This window comes from Crocodylus siamensis, chromosome 13 (assembly GCF_052110815.1).
Source record: "Crocodylus siamensis isolate JL-2025a chromosome 13, ASM5211081v1, whole genome shotgun sequence".
NCBI classification, from domain to species: domain Eukaryota; kingdom Metazoa; phylum Chordata; order Crocodylia; family Crocodylidae; genus Crocodylus; species Crocodylus siamensis.
Genome location: NC_143407.1, coordinates 26871016 through 26890303, shown reverse-complemented (window position 1 = coordinate 26890303; position 19288 = coordinate 26871016). Strand labels below are relative to the sequence as shown.

Genomic DNA, 19288 nt, shown 5'->3' with positions numbered 1-19288 from the left:
TAATGTAGGAAACATCAGAGATGGCACAGGAAGACATCAACCAGACTTGGCAGGTCAGAGAAAGCAGGCAGAATTACAACTCTGTATTACAAAAGTTATTCCAAGGAAGCCGTGCAGGAAGTCCTCTCAGGGCTAGGATTCAGTCCAGAAGTAAGAGCGATTTGATTATTCAGCATCACACGCAAAGATAAAGAATTCAATGCCCAACAGGACTTCCTGTACCTGCTGCTAATGAATTTAGCATAAGAGTACTGAATCACATCAACAAGCTGAGGACCAACGGCCCCGTTCATGGTACATCATTTAGCACATTACTTCACCAATTAAGGACAAAGTAGAGAAATTCAGAGCGGTACTCCAGTGGTATACAAAGGCCTTCTAGGCCTTAAAACCATGCAAAGTTACACATATGGTTACAAGTGATCTCCTTGGGCCATATTCTGAAAGATACCACCGTTTCTGATTCATCTGCCTTATAGTTGTTCCACCCTATCTTACATGAACAATTTGACCGCGAGGAAGTGGAAAGTGAGCAGCTAATGCTCCTTATTCCTCCCCATATTCCTTTAGTGGATCTATCCACACCACTGAAGGAGCAGAGATGGTGTTCCAACTCCAGATCCATTTTTCTTATTTAATAATGGGTGTCATTTGCTCAGGTTTCTTTTTTAGCATTTTATTTGCTTTTATCATTCATTTTATGCTGTTATAATTTATATAAGAATACTGCCTGGCAGAGTACGATACCTATATTGCTTTAGTTAAAGCCGCATAATGCTTTTCATTCTAATCCCGTCCTCAGTCACCTACACCTATCTAAAACCTGAACTTTTCCAGCTGAAATTTTTCAAGTTTGCATCCTGCCCTTACACATGCAAGGCCCTTTCGTTTATTCTGAAAGTTTCAGCAAGTTTAAGTACCAATAAGAACGATCAAGCATATTGATTTCTCATAATATATTTCTTGTCCTCTTTTCTTCGAAAACCTCACTGCTGGAATGGCTGCAGGTAAAAAGTTGAAAAGCAACAGCAAAATAATCATAATTGAGGAGAGGTTCCTTTGGGAATTTCCAGGAAATTTGGTTTTGATTTCACTGAGCTTTGGCCCTTTGAAAACTGCATGCTGAATATGGACAGTACGTTTTGCACACGAGTTTTAATTCACCTTGACCGGTACGTAGCTACAAAAGAATGTATGGCACGTGCACAGGCTATTTTTGCTGTTGTGAACAGTGTATTATTAGCAGAGCACATAAGCTGAAGCCAGAAGAAATCCTTTTCCTCTTTTTTTGTGGCGGGAGGAGGGGTGAACTTTGACGCAGTCAATAGCAAAAGGATCTTAACCGCCCAGTCCCTACCAGTGGATGAATGTGATGCTGTGCATGCAGTATCTTTACAGGGCACAGGCCGAGTTGCAGATCCTACACTGGAGGACTTCACACCTCCTAATGAAGATGTGCTTATTGTAGAGGTAGCGGTTTCCCATTTCACCCTGTGCAAAATAGGACATCAAATATACAGTTCATATCCATGCCGCCACCAGCAGGTGCCAGCAACAGGAGCCAACAACCTTGCAGAGGTTCTCACTTAAAACTGACTTATGCTATATCTATCTATAGATATAGCTATAATCTATAATCTCTCTATATATAATCTATAATCTATATAGGTAGATAGATAGATATTTTAATTATTTGGTTGTTGTCGTTTTAAAGATAAGAAATGCTAGCTCAGGAGCATAGTAGTAGTAAACCTCATGTAACTATCACCTCATTGTGTACTAAAGAAAATTACATCCTTCAGGTCTTGGAAGACACAGTTATACTCATTTTGCATATATATTGTGCATTACTTGGGGAGCTGGGTGGGGGAAAGGGCTGTGTTGTATTGTACATATTTGTTCTGGCTATTGTTTATGCAGGTCTGACTGAATGAAGGAACAGTGGGTATCATTTCAATTTCTGATGTCAACATCAAATTACTTATTTAATTTCATGCCTGGCGAAGCATTGTATAGCTACACGCAGAATCATTTCACTTCATTTGTTATGCTGTGTTTTCTCGGCGATTGGCTTGCCTTCCAACTGACAGCTTTAATTACGACATGAATTTGATTGCACTGCTGAGGAATTAACATAATGCAACAAAGCATTTAAGCACCCAGCCTTAGACAAAAAAATGAAAGGGAAAAAAAAAAAAGCCACATGCAGCCGATCAGCTTCTTGCGTGCACGCACGTACACACATACTATAAGCTGGTGGTCTTCCAATTTGGATACCTCCAGAAATATAGGACATATTCAGGACAGGGAAGACTTGGAGTTTAACAGCCAAGAACTCAAAAGACTGGGCTTCAGAGAATGCATGTTTTAGACTTAAATGTTGATAGGAAGGGCAAGAAGCAGAAAAGTGCAAACTGATGCTGGTGGGTTTTCACTGCTAACTCTGTTGGTGACTCCAGTCCAGTCTATCTTCTTGCTTGACATTGGGGTTGCCCCCTTCAATTTGGTCACTATTATCACCCCTCTGCCAAATACCTAAAACATGCAGCAACATATAGCCAGAAAGCATAAGAAATTGAGGCACCCAAGAGAAAAGCTACGGGCTTGGTTGGGACAGAGACAGAGCTCTGCATACCAGAAGAAGAGATTACCAGATTTCTAGTCATCCTGCCCAGATGTTTCCCATTCAGGTATCAAAGGAGTTTCTAAACAGCAAGAGGCCAACACTGATCATAAGTCATTTTCCCAGCTCATGATCCTCACTTAACTTGGAGCATGGGGGAGAAAAACAAGATTTTGTTACGGCTACTCGCACTCAACAAGCATCACATTATCTCATGGGACCTCATCGCTCTTGAGCTCATGACAGGCCACTCTATGGTTCCCAGGTGAGTGCAGAGGAGACGCGTGTTTTTATTTGATGGCTGCCATCTTATTCAGCAACCACGAGCAAGTCACTGATAGCAGATGAAAACAATAGCCTCACATCAGGCCTACCTTCCCACAGGAAAACTCTGGCAGGCAGCAGTTTCTAGTCAAATCCTGGCAACAACCAGGCTTCTAGCACACAGCAAGAGCTGGAGACCTGTTCTGCCTTACAGCCAAGACCCAACTGAGCTAGACTCTCTACTTTTAACCCCTCACTGAAAGCCTGACACCCGTCAGGAGAAGCAGATGGGCTGAGGGAGCCCACAGAAGCGCATCACCTCCCTCCTGGCCGCTGTGCTTTTTGGGTGCGCCATCATTCTCCTGCTGCAGAGGAAGGAAAGATTGCCCATATTCAACTTCAGTAGCCTTATCGGGCACATCTGGATGTGCATGGACATTTGGTTCCTCGGTGCATCTCGCACCGCCGCTTCTTGTCCCAGGAGAATGCCTGTGCCACACGCGCTTTGCATAGCAAGTTACCCCAGGGTGGGGTAGAGGAGGCTGAGGCCAGCACTGGGGTGGCCCCAGCATCCTTACATGCGGTGCTGGGGGCCTTCCAGGGTTGCAGCCACGGCAATACTGCCACGCGGAGCCAGGCTGGCAGCCGAGCGTGGCTCTGGGTGGCCTGGCTCCATTTTTCAGCAGTGTGCGCTAGCCAAGCATATGTTGCTCCATTTTTTTTTTTCCCCCCGTGGGTTTTTTTTTTTTTTCCACTCCTGGATATCCCCCTTGCAGCATGGAGAACACCAGACTGTGCGGTATGCGCCAGTGCAAACCTGTTTGCAGCACCACATGCTGCATGTCTATGCTCGTCTCGAAGTGCCCATTGTGCTTAAAGTTGAGTTTGCATTTCAGTGCTGTGTTGGGGCAGGAACAGAGGGCTCAAGATCAAGACAAGAGGGGGAGTTATTTTGTTTTGCAGTATGTTAACCTTTCTGCCCTTTGTAATAGTAACTATTACTGGGACAGTAGCTCCCAGGCTAATATTTGGAGTCTGTATTTCCTCCATCAAGCTTCACTGGCTTCTGTACACTAATATTTTCCAAGTACTCCCATACCTGTTCTGCAAATGGAGGCATGGAAGGCAACCATGACTAATCTAAAAATGGGGAGGGGAGGCTCTTAATTCAATAAACAAGCAAACAAATAAACCAAAAGGAAAAAAAAGGTTGAGTGTATTCCAAGCTAGGAAAAGAGAAAGCACCACCATTTTGTCTTCAAGTAAAATCTCAGCAGAATGAATTCTGCTACTGGCAAGATTTTGACGAGATCAAATTGACTACCACACCCTGTACCCAAGATCTCCAGTTTCTCTTGTAGGGCCCTGCAGCCAGCTCTAACCAGAAAGCGGAAAACAAGTTGTCGTTCCAAAAGAGACAACAGAAGCAGAAATACAGAAAGGGTCAAGAAACTCAGACACTGAGATTTATCAGATCACTGCCAAACACTTGCAATAGAACAATCAGGAAATCGTTGTCCCTAATCTACCAGAGTTCAAATGCTCTGTTAATTAAATTCTTTTGAAGACGGGTGCACGTGTGTGCTGGCGTGCATGCGTGAGAGCGAATGTGTATGTCTGGTGGTGACAGAAATTAGTTTCGCTGCTTTGCGTTTGACAAGAACATAGGGCAACTCCGCTCCCTGCTATCTGACGACATATCACGCCTCATTATGAGAGAAGTCTCCTTTTTAACATGGTCTTTGCATTGTGCTATTTTTCTTTTCAGTTTTGACCATGGGTTTTGCAAGAGCTGCAAATTACCTGTTTGGATCTCATTAGACTGCGAAGGAGCTTTCTGTTGTAAACGCACTCCGTCTCGATCTGCGTTACCCAAGGACTGTGGGCACATTCAGACCGTGCATAGTTGAAAGGTATTTGATAGGAGGGGGAACGCTGCTACTAACATGTCAGTCTGCAAATGGATATTCATTATACTATTTCCTCTCTCCATGTCTATCACTAAGCCATCATTTTAGCTCCACATTAAAGCTCATGAAGTTAACATTTTTGTTTTAACAGCTTGCTTACAACAGGGATTTGAAAATTGATTATTTGCCTGGAAAAGACGAACTCTATCCATTAAACGCTTCCATGCAGGAGCCATGCCTACTATTAAAACTTGGCATGACTATGGAAGCGAAGATTCATTACATTGCAAGTTCAAGTCTTGGTTTCCTGACCTCGCGGGCTAATCTGAATGGAATATTTCAAATCTTAGCTTAATCGTCTAGTGAGTACACACACAGTGTATTTTTTCCAAACTCAAACTCTGGAGAAGATTCAAAAGAAGGAAAGAAAGGAAAGAAAGCAAGAGGCTTTCACCTACTGTTATTTTCATGGCAGTCAACATTGAAAAATGGGAGATATTCTGACAGCCCACACCTTTTAAAATGCATTATTTTTCAATAACTATATGAAGCTATTAAGCTTGGTTTGTTCACAAGAACACAATTCAAGGCAGGATCACACCTTGCTAGAAGGGAAAGCATCACAGCCAGTTTTTAAAAAAACCCAAGGTTTCTGCTCGAGACTGAAAGAGAAAAGTGTAATGGTATTTACTTTTCATAACTGAAAGAATCTGAAAAAAAGGCTGGAGGCCATCACAGGCCCAGATAACAAGGTATTTATCTCATGCATGCTTGTTAAGTCTCAACTGAACTGGCAGCCCCAGACAGCAATCCGGGGTTCTCCCTAAAAATCACGCTTAAGCCGTACCATGTTATCAAAGCATGACAAGGCTTACTATCAAACTTCAGCAAAAGAAATTAAAATGTAACCAAGGTTTTTACTGAGATCTCCTCTAGCTGACAGTGAGATTCCCCACATCAGCGCTTGGCTGTATAACGGGAGCCAAAAATGTTTCCCTCCCTTTCATTGCCTGTCCAACTTCTAAGTGGCCAGGGGCTGCAGCCTGGGCCACACCAGCGGGGTCCACATACTGCAGGGGTGGGCAAAATGCAGCCCGGCGGCCAAATGCTGCCCACCAGGCCATTCTATCTGGCCCACGGGGCCCCTAAACAATTTAGAAAATTAATATTTATCTGCCCTAGGCTGCCTGTCATGTGACCCTCAATGGCTTGCTGAAACTCAGTAAGCGGCCCTCTGCCCAAAATAAGTGCCCACCCCGACATACTGCATACCCCGCTCCTCCACTGCCCTGTGCACCTTGGAGCACCCCTGCTGCACCACGTGCCCCAGAGCCACCCCCTCTCTGCCCCCTCTCTGCTGCACCACGTGCCCCAGAGCCCCCCCCCTCTGCTGCACCACGTGCCCCAGAGCCCCCCCCTCTCTGCTGCACCACGTGCCCCAGAGCCCCCCCCTCTCTGCTGCACCACGTGCCCCAGAGCCCCCCCCTCTCTGCTGCACCACGTGCCCCAGAGCCCCCCCCTCTCTGCTGCATTTTATGCCTGGGTACCCTGCCTCACACTAAGCTCCCTGGGCCATGGGGTCCCGTGCTGCATCACACCTTTCCAGTTCCCTAGGCAGTGCCATGTTGCACCACCCTACCCCCTGAGGCAGGGAAAGGGAAGCCAGAGGGAAAAGTACCCCAGAGACCATAGCTGCTTCTGCAGCTGCAGCAGTGGGGAGGAAGTAACCAATGTGTGTGAACCTGAGGGCTACTATTTAATCCCTCTGGGGTCACTTGTGGGCAACAGGCTGTTAGTTGGACAGGCCTGATCTTTAGCGTCAGGAAAACGTGAAGGCATTTTTAGAGGGTCTACAGTAGAATAGGGGGTAGGAATCAGGAAGCCTGGGTTCTGGTCCCAAAGCCAGCACTGACAATTGCGTAGACAGTGTGAGGCAGCACCTTGCCCAGACGCACTGCCCCTGCTCTGTGCTCCCTATCTTCTGAACCAGGCAGAACAGCCACGTTAGCACGGCAATACGTGCAACACAATAAGCTCTGCCTCTCAGCTTGAGACTGCCTCGTTCTTCATTAACAGTGCCCTGTGTTACTGTGAAGCACTGGTCACATATCCTTCAGGGTCCCCATTTTCAGCCTCTCTCAAAGGAAGTGTGAAGCTAAATAAAATGATGTCTATAAAGCGCAGCGAGTTCCCATGATAAAAAGTGTTCTGCAATGATAAAGTTCTCATTTTACAAGGGCTGTGCTACTCGAAGCTGCAATGAAGGGACAGGAGGGCATAGCCATGACAGAAACAGAAAAGTGCCAGGGTCTGACCACCATCTAAGTAAATAGAAAACCATCTATTCTCTGCTTAGCTTTTTCTTTTCCCTGCTAATTGTATCTTATGGCATTGATAGCAGCCTCTACCCATGGCTACACAAAGGGCAGGCTTTAAACGATACACTTTAAACAGTACCATGACCCATACAAATTGACCCAGGTTTTGGGGGAGATGAAGTCATAAAATTGTGCGACCAAGCAAAGAGAAAAAGATTTGAAGAGGTCACACACCGCTCTGTACAGCGCACAGCTCAGTGGGGTCCTGGCTCATGACTGAAGTTTTTAGACTTGATGGTACCATGATTATTATACTTGATCTAACGACAGCAACAGTAGGTCTGTTGTGTGCCCACGGTCACTATTACAGGTGTGGGTTGAATACCTGATGCCTAGCCCATTCAGTGAACAGTTAGTACTCTGCCCTTGTGCAGGTGCGTGCAGCTACTGTCTCGACACTGTTGTCGACTTTCACGGGCAGGTTTGGCAGAACAGGAAAGGTGAATCTCGTGCTACTCTTGACCATGTTATATCAGTTTACTAGATAAAAATTACTGGAGTTTCCCCAGGCTCCTCCATACTCTTCCTAAGCACTAAGTTTACTACAATAAATACAGGTCTCCATCTTTTCCCAATGGGGAAAAAGACAGTATTACTTATCAAGCTATGCTACTATTGTTCGCTACCCACTGCATTGTAACGTAGCAAAATGAATTGAATCCCGTCTTTCAACTGGCTGCAAATGAGAAGCTGTCTACAAACAGATACTGTTACTACAGAGTATTTCATCCTGTAACAGGGCAAGAGAGCTTAGGCTGCCTCACAGTGAACTCGTGAGGAGAAGCTTAGGAATTACTTGCCGCTGTAGGCCAGGATTTTGTGCAGACTTACCCCTTCCAATAAACGCTGACAGGTATAAATCAAAGCAGTCTTTGGCCACGGAAGTTTTACTTACGTCACTGAGTCTTTCCCGAGAGCTACTTCGATGGAAACCTTTCGATTCTCCGCTGGCGCTTTCGCTGTCACTGTCTCGGCAACTGTTTTGACCTGGCTTGAGCTGCAGGAGAGAGAACACACACACACAAGAAGCAGAGCTTTAGATGGGCGTGGATGGCTTCTCCTCTTTTCCATTATCCCTCAATTCGCCTCCATGCTTACTCTGAGCAGCGCTCCTGCGTCGCCTGCAGTCCTGCCAATGGCAAGACGCACCCTGGCTGAGCGTGGCCGGGGTCTAGCCAGGCCAAACCGAAGCGCGGTGGTAGCTCCTTGTCTAGCAGGTTACACTTAAGACATGATTAAACGATTAATCGCGTCCTAAGCAGTTACCCAGTCACAGGTTAATGCAAGGAATCGTGCGATAAAACAAGGAATGAGCTACAAAATTATGACAAAATATTAAAGGTACATATTGGATTGGCAGCTATTAAAGGAAAAATGGCATCATTGGCAATCAGCTTTTTTTGGCCCGCGTAGCCAATAGTGTCACCAATAAATGCCGCGTGCACACGCACAGTCGGGAATGCAGCACAGCAGTTTGGAGAGCAGCATCTGGCTGGTAGGTCTGCAGCGGGGAAAGGGTATGGGGGAAGGGGGAGGGCAGATGAAGGCCCACACAATGAGGGAGGGAATGGGGCTGGGGCAGGGGCAGAGGCTGTCCAGCAGGGGCAGGGCAGGGCATGGGACATAGCTGTGGGTAGCCATTCAGGGTGGAAGTGGGGCAGCTCCCCACAGCTGTGCGCACACTGGGGGAGGCATGGGGGGGCATGTGCCCCTGGTTTGTGCACAGGGTGATGGCGGGCTGCCTGCTGCAGGCTCAGGGCCAGGGGCTGTGTCAGCCTCTTCCCAGCAGGGGGGCTGGGCTGGGGCTGTGCTCGGTGCAAGTGGGGTGGGCAACACCAGTGCTGGGCTATACAGTGTGCTATGGCCACCTCAAAATTTGCCATAGCCCCTGAATAGCCCTCCTTCCCAACACCATTGCCTACCCTTGCCTACCCCCACCCATCAGGAAGAGGCCAACTCACGCCCTGGCCCCAAGCCCACAGTGCCCCCTCACCCCATGCACAAATCCAGGTGGGCTGCATGCCCCCCACGCCTCCCCCGGGGGTGCATACAGTGGTAGGAAGCCACCCCTCCCTGCCGCCTGGATGAGCCACTTGCATTTTTGTCCTGCACTCCACCCTGGCTGGGCTGTGCCTGCCCCTGTCCCATTCCTGCCCTCACCGTGGGGGCCTTGATCTGCTCCCCCCATGCCACTTCCCTCCCCCACAGACTTACCAGCCCAAAGTTGCTCTTCAAGCTGTCAGGCTGCCTACCAGCTATCAGATCGGTATCAGCCAATATGGCTTGTTAACAATCAGCCATTGGTTTCAGCCAAAAAGTTTTTTATTGGTGCATCCCGATAACATGCATGTAAAAAACCAGGGATCCTGGGGGTTTTTTTGCTTAATAATCCCTAATTCTGATTTAACCCCCACCATCCACATTTTTCTGTAATTAAAATGAATCCCTAGTGTGTATATAAATATATATACAGATATGTATAGATATCAGTTGAACACAATGTTTTATTGATATATTTACCAGTTTAAGCAATTGAGGCCTACCAGTACCTCAATCATTATAATAAAATATTCTAAACACCTATACATTTTGGCATTTGATTTGAGGGGGTTTTTTCCCGTAGGAAATCAGAGCTTCCCCTACACCTTTGCTCACCAGAACACAAGTCCAGCTGTGGCTGCCCCTCCTGCTTTGGGGTGCTGAGCAGCCCTGATGTGCCAGAGCCCTGCCTCTGCCTATGCCAGTGCCCTTCACTCCCCATGCACAGCCCCCCAGCCCTGCCGGTGGCCCCTCACTCCCCACGCAGTCCCCCACCCTCCCAGCTCTGCTGGTGCCCCTCCAGGACCTTCAACCCATTGTCCTCCCCAGAAGTGCCTAAGCCCAGTCGCTGCATGGGAGCCTATTGCATCCAGGGCACAGTGGGAGCGAACGTGAGGCTCCCTGCCCTGCTGCCCTCCTGGTGTGGCTGGTGCAGGGTCCCAGCAGCAACCCCAAGCATCTCTGCCCTGCCACGCCAGGTCCCACTTGCTGGGCTGAAGAGGCTCCCAGGGAGACAGCAGCAAGGCAGGGAGCCCCAAGCCTACAGCAGGCAGCCCACATCTGTCCCTGCTCTGTGCACAAATCTGGGGGGGCACATGGCCCCCGCCCCCATACTTCCCTCCCCAGGAGTACCAGCCCCCTTGCTGCCCTCCTGGACAAGCCACCTGTGGCTCCATCCCACACCCCGGCTGGGCATTCCCACCCCAGCCCTAAGCAGCGAGCTGGCTGTGCAGCACCCCCAGCTCCAGACGCCAACTCTGCCCCACTCCCTCCCTCACCATAGGGCCCCCATCCTCACCTGCAGGAAGCTGGGGGAGCTACTCTCCATCACTGCCTGGGTGGGTGGGTGGGTGGGGATGCATGTGTATGGCACCCCGTGTCCTGCTTCCCCAGCCCCAACCAGCGTTCTAGCCTGCAAGGGGAAACCCATGGTTTCCCATGTTTTTCTCCTTTAAAGGAGAAAAACTACATTTTTCCATGCAAATGGAAAATCCAGATCCCTTGGTAACACCCTTGTGGGTGGTTCCTACCGCACAATTAACTGAATGTGTGGCCAGGCTGATTGGGGCCCATGGGAGCCCTTAATTTCCTCAACTCCTGAGGCTGAGTGTTGATCAGCTGATTGCAGCTCCAAGACCATCAGAGGGCTCCACTACACCCCTATGGCTGGGAGCTCCCCTCAACTGATCCAGCCTCCAGCACTAGGTCCACCCCGGCCATGAGAGGTGCTGGTGCTGGTGCTGGTGCAGGTGCAGGGGGAGCCCAGGATCACAATTCTGGCTCCCCTTGAGCTTGCAATAAGGAGCAATGGGATCTGATCCGTGATCCCGCAAGCATGCCTCCTGCCACGCCTGTGTGGCAGGAAGTGCAATTGTGGGATTGTACATCGGGTCCCACCATGCCTTTAACTGCCCCTTCTACTGGGGCCCTAAGTTGCCTGTGTGTATTTCGGCTTGCCACAAAGCAATAGGAGGCTGCACAAGTTGCCCTAAGGAACTTGTAAGCAAAGGACAGAAAGACAGACACATTTAGGTCAAAAGTGCTCACACCACCAAGACTGCTATGGTCATCAAGGCCCCCAAGCCTAATCTTGTGCAGGAGGGATGCTGGATTTAGTATTTACAATCTAAAAACATTAAGGGTCTAAGACCAGTTGAGAACTCCATGGGATGCCTTTGCAAAACTGGAGTTTAAGATCGTCACTTAGTTCTTTAAAAGCCCCTTGGCTGTCCTACATATTCATCAGCCAACATTATTTGTCAGCTAGCACATTTTTCTTGCATTTCAAACTGGCTCATAATGAGGATTCATCTCTATAGTCATGAAAGTAATCGAGAAACCCCCATTCTTTTTATGCATTTGCAAATGCATCGTGCCCTTTTCCAATGGCGTAGATCATACAAGTCCCAATCAACGTCCTGATACGAACAGACTGCTGTCTACGGTTGAGGCAGATTTTAGGAGATCTGAGTGAACAGTGAAAAAACCCCATAACTTTACTCATATACATTGTACTTCCAATTGCTTGAATTTACAAAATAATTGGCTTTTGTCCTGCGGACCCCTCTTGTGTTGGCTTTTCTGAGACTATTGGCATGACAGATTTCTAGTGACACAAACATTTGTAGCAGACGGATTGGAAACCCAGAAGTTTAGTTTCAAAAACTGAATTCTCAATCACATGCCCGAGTATCTGCATTAGAAATGCATGCAGAGAAAGTACTTTGTAATTTATCTAATCAAAATCACAACCTCCCAACAGTTCAAAGAATGAATACCAAATATATGAACAGAGGTATTCACAATCAATTCTAAGTAATTACTACACAACTCAACTTAATTCTTTCAACTACTGAATAAATTCAAGGTGACAGAGACTCACAGCTACTACATGAATAGGAGGATAGAGCCCAAAAGCCAGATTCTTAAAAGCACAGCAAAAGTGTAAACCCTCTTTTTGCTGGGTGCAATTATTTGTGGATCCACTACTTGTTGCTCACCGCTGCTACTCATGCATCTTTTTAGAGATTCAACTGAGCTTTTCATCATTTCACCGTGCATCTCTAATGTGGATAGAAAGCTCATATCACTACCAATCTGCTCTGAATCTAAGGGACTAAGAATCGCAGCTTCATATGACACTTACAATTCTTTTTGGTTTCAGGGACAGAAACCAAGGAGTCTCAGCTCACAGAACAACCTCTTGATCAGCAATGCAGATCTTTTTTAATTTCTTCTTTTTTTTTTTTGGTATTTATTTCACATTTTGTTCTTGATTTTTGGCTCATTTCACCCCCATCCCCACCCAAAAAAATGCTGCAGGATTTTCCATGCACGCATGCAAGCGGACAGTTTCTCTCTCTCTTTCTATCCGTTCTTCTCTCCTAGTGGGTGCATCACAGGAAATACCATTACATTTGTGCCCTAGCAGAAGATTGTCAGTTCTCCCCTCCCCACCCCTATCGCCATTTGGACAAATACAGATTGCAAGTATCTCTAGGTGCTCTGCAATTTATAATTCCAGCTGTGAAGGCATTTCACCTTCAATCTCATTTGGTTTCTTCTCTTCAGCTCTCTGCCAAGACGAGCGGATTTTCCCAGAAACAGCTCATTTGCTGCTTTAAAAGGTACGCACCTCGAGAAGCTCACTTGCCCAGGTACCAGAATACATTTTACTCTTGTTAAAGGAAGACAGCGTGGCCCAACAGACAGGGCTGGCAGCTGGGAGCTGTGATGAGACCTCGTTTTCTATTCACAGCTCCACCACTGACCTGGAATATACTCATTGCTTCACCTCGGTGCCTCACTTCCCTCATCTGTAAAACGGGGATGTTGTTACTTACTCTCTCTGAAAATACTTTGAGACTCCTGGCAGACAGAAGCTATTTTAGAGCTGACTTCCATTCTTATCTATTATTTCTTCATATACATCTTAAGATATAAGACTAAACATGCACGTTTACTGTGGAAGGCTTCGAACTTTTGAATAGTCCTAGTGCATTCATTTCCTGAGCTTATGGTATCCCCTCAGGAGTCACAGAGCTAACACTGTAAGAAAGGGGAGCAGGGGGGAGGTGGGGTGGGCGGTTTTTTCCTCTGAGTAGAGATGATCTGATCTCCAGTGATTTAACCCAAATCAAGATATGCCACTCTACCCCAGGTGAATGATCCGGCCCTGTAACTTTGCAATAGAGCGTAGACTACGGCTCAGGTATGTGCCCATGAACAGATTAAGCTCATGAGGCTGAAAAAGTGGAAGAGAAGAATGGGGAAAACTCCCCTTCACACCTTACTGCCAATGAAGCAATTCATTCATGCTCTTGAAAGATGAGCTAGCCAGGCACTGAATGCTCTCAGTTAGTGGGGCGGCAAGCAGCACTCTCAAGAGCTGGAACGGATGTTGCAAACCAGAAAAAAAGATAAAACCTTTGTTCATTCAGTCAGCCAGCCCGATACAGGCCGTTCTCACTTTGCTGACATAGATTGGGTAAAAAAGGGAAAGTTCCTGGGCCTCTCTGCCAGCCAACAGTACCAAAACCTAACTGTAAGCTAACTGCTTACAGTTATTGTACCTTGACTAAAGTATTGTACAAAGTATATTATACCTGTACTAAACACTGTTGCTAAGCCAGAAGGATCCCAGATAAACAGAACTTTACTTCAAATGTAATGCCTCATCACACCGATCTAATGGAGCTGTTTTGTGGAGCATAACTACTCCTTCCTATATAAAACTGGCAGCTCTTACCTAAAAACCAAGATGTACTGCAATGTTATGGCCTCAGGTTTAAAATGTAACTATCCTAAGAAAAACAGACCCACTTTCACTGGCTCTGTCTGATGTCAACAGTTGCATGATGATGGAGGACAACTGGGGCTTGAAGATTTGTAGTAGCAGTTCTTTGCATAGAAGATGCATTTTTACACTCAGATTTTCAGTACCCATTTTACTGAGCATCTTCGTGGCCTGCGGTTTAATCACGGGAACACCTTACAATAGCAACATCGGCATCTATACTCAGTTCACCTCACAGTGAAAGAAAATGCACCAAAACATTTAAAACACACCTTTCGACAATGTAAGCCCGGTAATAAAAACAGTTACAGTTGTATCTGTGCTAGACTCAAATCAGTCCTTCAGACATCTGAACTTGGATTAAATTATATAACCATCTTCACTATGCATTCAGGAGATTTTTCTCTCGCGGTTTTCATTGTTCTTGCTGAAGACCCAAACTCCAGTCACCCCAGAGCTTAACAGAAACTTTATTCATCTGAGGCACAGCTTTCAACCTATACTTAGCAACATTGCTCATTTTTATAATTCTTCCCTTATGCTACAAGTTCCAGGCAGTTACAGGAAAAGAAGACCAGCCCAGCAGGTGTCATTTTTCCAGACACAATTTACAGAAAGTAAGAGGATACGATCAAGATATCTGAGCCTGGAACTCGGAAAGAATAAAGTGAATTGTGTAGGCTATAAAGCAAATTCAGAAAGGAGTCCAAGGTAAGATTTATCTTCTCTCCTCATTTTCCTTTCTGTTTTTCCAAGCAGAGCTTTCCTTGGAGAAAACTGTTGAGGGCTTCTTTTTTATTCTAAAAAGTATCCAAGTGTATGCTACTTTAAACAAACCAAGTGGAAATGAGCCCAATGTTCTCTGTAAAGAAACCTAAAGTTACACACAGGAAAACAGTTTGCAAGGAGAGACAATATCTCCCCCCCCCCAGTCTATTTACAAAGTTTCGGCTAGTTGAGGTTGATATAGGCCCAGGAAAAAAGGGCTGCAAATAAAAGGCTAGAACTGCATCTCTGCTGTACAAGTTGTGTGCCATGGTTTGGCAGCACAAAGCTACCCTCAAATGACTTCTCCCCATCCCACAAGGATCCCCCTAACGTCTCAGGTGGCACAGAGTTGCTATAGTTGTCATCTCAGTTTTTCTCCTACCATCTAGTGCAGGGGGCAAAGCTACATGAAAAGGGCCCTCGTTATTCCCATCTACCAGAAGACTACACCAGGACCACTGATGGCTGGCACGTTGAGAGCAGGCTTCAAACCCTGCTAATCTGCAATGGCAGTGTAGGCCGTGTTGAGCAGAGGGCAAGGACTGCTAAAGTGGCTGCAAACAGCACGGTAAATTCCCAGATACCTGCACTCTATTTAAAACTAACAAGGAAGGAGGGAGACTGAGAGGGGACAGGAATTTGGCTAAGGCACTGGGCTGGGATTCAGCAGAAGATAATCCTGTAAATTATATGAAGTAATGGGCATTCCCCATCCGCTCTGGAGCAGTGAAAGAGGAAATATCCAACCTTGTCCACAGAGAAGAAGCTCTATATTTGCTTGAAAAGGCTTAGCTGATGCAGAAGTTAAAGACAGAAGGTGGCCTTAATCACACAAACTTAACAGTATTTATAACAGGAAAAACTACTCCAGATGTTAAGTTAGCATCCTAGAAATACAAATCCATGTTGTTTGTGAACATGAGAACAGAGGATAAAGATAACTGTTGTAGTGGACGGGAGGGAAAAACAACTACAGTGTACAACAACCTCTCAAGAACTGAGTTTATTTTGCTAACTCGCTGAGCCACTTTTTATATAATGCAATAGTAGCAATGCCTGGTTAGGATCCAACAAAAAGCAAAATAAATAAAGCCACAGAGAGTTTAGTGAAAGCCTTTTTCCACAGAGATTATATGCAGTGTCAAAAACACCCTGATGCTGCTCTTCGAAGCTACATTTTTTATTTATTTCTTAAAATTTAAACCCCGTGCCATTTGGCAGCAGTGAATTCATGCAAGGGTACAGTACTGAGGTGCCCGAGTTTCTGCACCATCTGGAATTAAAGGATTATTTCACTACGTTGTACTTTGAAATGATGAATAACAACATCTCCACCCATTATAGTTCAGCCAGCAAGCTAAGCCTTTACCTGAGCCCTAGAGGAAGGGGCACCTGCTTCCCAAGGGATAGAATAACCTTCCTGGGGGGAATGGAATCAGGCTTTCCGTTCTGCCTGTCGTTCTCTATTTAAACAGCTTTTGCATGGGCAAGGCAATGAAAAAGTCTTTCCGTTCAACTTCTACCAGGGCAAACATGCTCTTCAGTTCAGTGCTTCGCGATTAAAATGGACTTGTATGCATTCAGGTTGCAACCGTGACTGTGGATTTTTGTTATTTGCCAACTGCAGAATAATATAATGGCCTATAATGGACTGCTATTGGTACCTGCATAAACCAAGTCAGGGCCTGCGTGTCCTATTATAAAATCAAAAGAAATAAAAACAATACATCCAGCCTCAACTGCACGGCTACCTCTGTGCTCCTCCCAGAAAAGGCTTGGAAAGGAAAAAACAAAAAACAAAAACAGGTTGGCCTTGTACCAGATCCACCCTCTTAACTCATCCAGACTATGGTCGAGCAAGATGCTGGAAGTGCATTCCCCAGTTAACATGACTTCCCAGCACACTCGCGCTTGGTTATTCCTTTTCATTTAAGCCAATGGGGCTGTGGTTTAAGTCAAAGCACTCCAGTGCGCAACTACAGGACAGCAGCCTGACGAAGAGCTATTTCAGTATCTTACACCCCAAAATCACTCAGTCTTTCATAGTCTAAAAGCAACCACTGGAGACAAACACCAGAGGCTCAGATTCAATCAGTGCATTGTATAGGGCAATTGTGACAGCACACTTTTTCAGGGTATATTCGTGTTACAAATTGAGAACCATGTTGCGCAGCTGCCTTTCGTTTCCAGGAGCTCTCAAAAGATATGACCAAATACTAGGGCTGTGTGAAGCTTTGGTAGCCGATTCACTTTGGAGGAGATTTGGCCCAATTCGGCAGCCGAATCTCCGAATCAAATCGGGAGACCCGTTAATCTCTCCAAATCAAATCAGAAGACTCTGAATCAATTCAGAGAGATTTGAAGAAATGTAGAGATTCAGCCATCGACTGTATGGGCAGGCACAAGGCAGTGCCGGCAGGAGCAGCTGGAAGAGCAACCGGACGAGCCCCTGCTTAAGCAGGCAACCCTGGGAGAAGCCATGGCTCATCTAGCTGCTGGCTCAAGCCATGGCTTTTCCGGCTGCTTGTCCAGCTGCTCCCCTGCCAGGGCAAGGCAGGAAGTGCTGGCAGGCCTGGAAGAAGCCCCAGGGGCTGTGGGGAATGACTGGGGAGCTGGGGGACTGAACTGGGAGCTGGGGGACTGAACTGGGAACTGGGGAAGTGAACTGAGAACTGGGGAAGTGAACTGAGAACTGGGGGAACAAACAGAGGCTTCCCCCCAGCTCGATCCCCCAGTTCCCAACCATTCCCCGCGGCTTCTCCTTGAGCTGCCGGTTCAAGCCACGGTTTGTCCAGCTGCTCCCCTGCTGGGATGAGGCAGGCAGTGCTGGCAACCCCGGGAGGAGCCACATGGGCTAGGGATAATGATCGGGGAGCTGGGGGAATCGAACCGGGAACTGGGGGGAAATGATCAGGGACTAGGGGAATGAACAGGGACTTCCCCCCAGCTCCCGGTTCAATTCTCCAGTTCCTGGTTTCATTCCCTCGCTCCCCAATCATTTTGCTCAGCCCCTAGCTTCTGCCAGCAAGGCCAGCACTGCCTGCCTTGTCCAGGGGAGGGAGGGGGGGCAGCCTGGGGGGCAGCTGGACAAGCCGTGGCTTCTCCCAAGGCTGCCATCTCAAGCCAGAGCCGGTCCAGCTGCTCCCGCCAGCACTGCCTGCCTGCATAGTCTATGGCCGAATAAGATTCGCCGACGAATATCTCTGGATTCGACCAAATCAAAATCGGGACAGCGATTCGAATCTGCTAATAGCAACATGCTACAGTGTATTTGGTAGGCCTGTGCAAAGTGGGAAGTATTCGCTTTGGATTCAGAGGGACATTGATCCCAAGAGACAAATGAGCAGTGCCAAATCCAAATCGAACGTGACCTGTTTCGCACACCCCTACAAATAACCAATTGAAGGACTTCTGAAATTCAACAAAGCACTTACACCAGTTCCTTTAGCTGCATAAATACCATTGAAAATCTAATCCATCTACTGTGAGAAGAAACAATCAGTTACGCACAGTATTCCTGTGTTTCATAAACCATTGTATTTTACATGCAAAGCTTGCTTTGATAAGAAAGACATACATGAACTTAGTTAAAACTAAGAAAAAAACATTTTTAAATGCAGTTTTTGTTAATTTTTACTTGACTTATAATTTTGATCTGAATACAGTTTGACATGTATCCTATCTTACATGAAAAGTATTATTTAGGACATTTTTTTTAGAAAGCAGCAGACACCTTTTTAATACAGTTTTTCAAAAAAAAGAAAAATGTAACGCAAATAAACGTGTGTTAAATTATATAACTGCACAAATAAATGGGGAGAAATAGTGTATGTCTGTCCGGTTAGCAATAAGTAGTACCAAAATCAAAGGTAAAGGGCCGCATTTTCTTACAAAGACTCAATTATTTAAATCTAACTCCCCTTTCTATTTCTGAAGGTAAGAAATTGCTACAGCACCAGCATGTGGCATTAGATAATAAATGCTTTAAAGGTGATAAAAGGTATGGGTCTGGATTAAGATCGGTATTCCACGTTCTACTGATAGTGGGTGGCATCATCAGACCTTACTTCTGTGAAGAGTAGGGCAAAAAGTAGACTTGTCGTAAGGAACGGGGAAAAAATAAATTCCTGAATCCTTCTCTCCTTCATTATGCGCTCGAGCAACTTCAAACCTGCATCAAGTCCAAAGATATTTTGAAGTAGCTCTATTTTATCTAAGTTGTATAGAGAATGGAGCCCATCTTTTTTTCCATACTGTTTATACAGAAATCAAAGATAAACCTGGCATAAACTCATACAAGCCTAGATCATACATACCATATACAATGTATAAAGAGTAAAAGACTCTTTCTATTCTATGACACCCATTAAGCAAGGTATGAAACAGAAAGCTGCTGGCAATTTCAACAAATGAGGCATATTTCAGGATACTTTAAAAGCTGAATTGCAAAAAAATACAGGCTTCTTCTGACCCTTTGCATTTTGATGGTTGCACAGTGAGAAATATGGCC

General features: G+C 46.1%; 1 protein-coding gene across 16 annotated transcripts in view; it reads right to left on the bottom strand.

The window, feature by feature from the left end:
- AUTS2 (activator of transcription and developmental regulator AUTS2) overlaps positions 1-19288 on the bottom strand; it is a 980474-nt gene that overhangs the window by 542382 nt on the left and 418804 nt on the right. For all 16 annotated transcript variants that reach the window (XM_090024889.1, XM_090024895.1, XM_090024898.1 and 13 more), the window contains one exon: positions 8071-8172. In XM_090024889.1, coding sequence (XP_089881015.1) covers positions 8071-8172 — 102 coding nt within the window. The remainder of the gene's footprint in view (positions 1-8070; positions 8173-19288) is intronic.